At 41.9% G+C, this 3,361-nt stretch overlaps 1 protein-coding gene across 1 annotated transcript; it reads right to left on the bottom strand.

Annotated features, from left to right (window-relative positions):
* Positions 1-805: 805 nt before the first annotated feature.
* On the bottom strand, positions 806-1,768 carry LOC133107342 (odorant receptor 131-2-like). Its single transcript, XM_061216331.1, has one exon. It carries the CDS (start codon positions 1,766-1,768, stop codon positions 806-808), a length of 963 nt encoding a protein of 320 aa, XP_061072315.1.
* Positions 1,769-3,361: the final 1,593 nt, after the last annotated feature.

The following is a 3,361-nucleotide window of genomic DNA, read 5'->3' as shown; positions in this document are numbered from 1 at the left end:
CTCCTCTGAGGCAATTTTGTGACATATTTGTGTGACATACGCAAACAAAGAGTATTTTGCGTTTGACATACATATTATTTCATTAATTACAAATTTTAACATCTCCAAACAACATTTTCTGGTTAATCTGTAGATTATATAACCATATTTGTTTTATGGAATTCCTTATTGCTGATGTCAGTTTTGAGGAGAAAAGATAAAACTAATTTTATTTTTAATTGATTAACATTAACTTGGACTGTCATGAATCTAGTATTTTATATCTGGTGGTATATAGATATATATAGGTATATGTAGGTATATAGACATACTATATACCTGTGGGCATTGACCAGTCTGGTCCTTCTCCTCTGACCTCTCGCATTAATAACATGTTTTTGCCCGCAGAACTGCTGCTCACTGAATGTTTTTTGTTTTTCGCACCATTCACTGCAAACTCTAGAGACTGTTGTGCGTGAAAATCCCAGGTGATCAGCGGTTTCTGAGATACTCAAACCACCCTGTCTGGCACCAATAATCATAACATGGTCAAAGTCACTTAGATCCCATTCCTTCCCCATTCTGAAAAACAGCTGAACCTCTTGACCATGTCTGCATGCTTTTATGCATTTAGTTGCTGCCACATGATTGGCATGATTGCCTTAACAAGGTGATGTACCTTATGAAGGGCTCACTGAGTGTATATGCAAGTCAAGTATGTAAAAATATTAATCCTTCACGGCAGTGAATTCTCAAAATGTTACAGAAGGGTGGTAAAAGACCTCCAGTTCGAGGTAAGCTGATGAGGCCCTTCAGGAAATGTAATTTACCCTGCCCTCACTGATCTTAGAGGTTTACCCATTTGCTGAGGGGTCATTTTGGGGGAGCAGCACAGGATGGCCCTCTTCAAATGGGCCCTGAGACCCTCATCCCGCACCCCGTAGATGAGCGGGCTGAGGAAGCGGGGTAGCAGGGCGAAAAATAAATAGTTTAAGAAGGGAATCTGCTCCTTGAGCCACCGCGAGTGCACCACAATGAGTTGTTCTGTGACAGGTTGGGTGAAGGACATGACGCAGAGCAAGAGCTGCAGCCCGTGCAGCAGCACCGTGTACAGGGCCTTGCCCACCGCCTCATCCCGACGCATCGTCCGCGCCTTCTGCAGGATGCGACCATAAGTGAAGAGGATGGTGAGGGCCGTCGCCACAAAGAACATCCCGTACAGGGAGACCTTGACCAGTGTCATGAGAGGCGAGTTGTGGAGGTCTTTACCCCTGCAGATCACCATGGTGGTGAAGGCACTGGAGCCGGGGTACTGCCTCCCCAGGCCCATCTCGATGGTGGGGAACGCCAGGCTGATCAGCAGCGTGGGCAGGATGACGGCCCAAATGCAGTCTGCACGCCAGGCAGCGGGCCGACGCAGGGGGTAGAATATGGCAACGTAGCGCTCAAGTGACATGGTCGCCAGAATAAACGGAGTGTTGAGGAAGGTGACGGTGGTGATGAAGATCATGGACATGCAGAGGATGATGGAAAGGTGTAACTGGGCCTTGAAGAAAACATAAAGCAGGGCGGAGCACACCACCAGCAGGGTATCGTTGATCAGCATGTAGCCAAAAAGGATGTAGCGTGGGTTCTCCCAGAACTGCCTGTGTGATGCCAGGGTGTGCAGCATCAGGACAATGAAGTAGAGGAAGATGCAAAAAAGTGGGATGAGAAGACATATTTTCATTGCTGTTATTTGGACCATGTTGAATGTTGAGTTTCCTGGATACTCTGTCAGATTTTGCATCATTTAGTGGGGCAGTGAGAAATTGGAAGCACTTGAAGGAACCTTATGAAATAAAAACAATAAAAACAAATCAAATGTAAAATGCAAACATCTTAATTCACACAGTAAATTAAATTTGAATGTGCTAACCAAGACATATCATAAAGTAGATAAAAAAATAACAGTTTTGAATCTTTCTTTTAACCAGCAGTTCAATATCATTGTAAACATTATCTATCACCTTGTAGAAGAATTTCTGAAGTCGAAGAGACAATTAGAAAAATAAAGTAATGGCTTTTGATTTAAAAAGAGAGTAATGGTATTTAGAGAGCCTAAGCACAATGTTTTGTGAAATATTGAAAATCTATTAATTAAAAAAACACAATAATAAATCTTCATTCAGTTTAAAAAAATCATATTGCATGTAAACATGTAAATCATAATGCACTTACCCTGTCAGAGTCAGTTGACTAATGCTTTGTTGCAGAAGGAATTGTTGCTTTTATATAATTGTTTGCCATTAGACTTTCATTCATTAGTTCTCAGAGGGATTTTCTCTTTTTTTTTTTAAGGTTCTGTAATTCTCAAGTTGTTCTGTAATTCCCACAGAAGGAACTTAATTTAACAGCTGCTTGGAAGTTCCAATGTGATGCACTTTTTTTACACTAACCCCATTATGGAAGGAGAAGATTTGATGGTATTTGGCTGCCAATATGGCTGAATAAAGAGCAAATGCAAATTGATGTTGGCATGCCTTGTCGCCTTATCACATAAAGGCAAATAACATCCGAGAGCAACCAACCAAGTTGGATTCTTATTAGACTATACACTTACCAAGCACTGTATTAGGAACATTTTTTCTTTATTACGCCTACTTATTCATGCGATTATCTAATCCAACCAATTGTTTGGCAGCTGTGTAATGTCTACAATCATGTATACGGGTCAGGAGCTTCACTTAATGTTCACATAAACCATCAGAATGTGGAAAAAATTTGATCTAAGTGACTTTGACCGCGGAATGGTTGTTTGTGCCAGACAGGGTGGTTTGAACATCTCAAGAAACTGCTGATCTAATAGAGTACACAAAGTACAAGAAGCTCATTTAATCAGGTGTTTAAAAGGCCAAAGAGAACAAACCAAACCAAAACAAGATAGGCCATGACACAAGTTCCCAAATGTTCTGGCTTCTGATGCAGGCAGTGTGCATCATCACAGGTGTTTTTTTTTTTTGCAGGCCGGGCAACCAGACCCATCGCAGAGATGAGGGGTTAGGACAGCTCAGCTACATTAAAATGCTCAAAAGAAGGGTTGACTTGAAGCCTTTTTTTGTAAAAGGTTAATAAAACAAAGCACGGCAAACACCAGCAACCCAAACCGAAGAAATTACAAAAGTAATCGCCCCAAAAGTCAGCTCATGCAGCAGTCCATACAACCCCAATTCTTCCAAACCCGAACCGGTCTCAACTGAAAAACCCAAGCCTACCCAAACCATTACCCTATAATGAGGTAATTGGCCACAGCTACGGTGATTACAATCAATCACAGCTGTGGCCATACCTGTCTGTAGGCCACCTGGTGGACAGCACCTTAATATTACCCCCCTAGCTTTGG

This window comes from Conger conger, chromosome 13, assembly GCF_963514075.1.
Source record: "Conger conger chromosome 13, fConCon1.1, whole genome shotgun sequence".
Classification (NCBI taxonomy): Eukaryota; Metazoa; Chordata; class Actinopteri; order Anguilliformes; family Congridae; genus Conger; species Conger conger.
The sequence above is the reverse complement of the archived record's forward strand: the minus strand, read 5'-3'. Positions and strand labels throughout refer to the sequence as shown.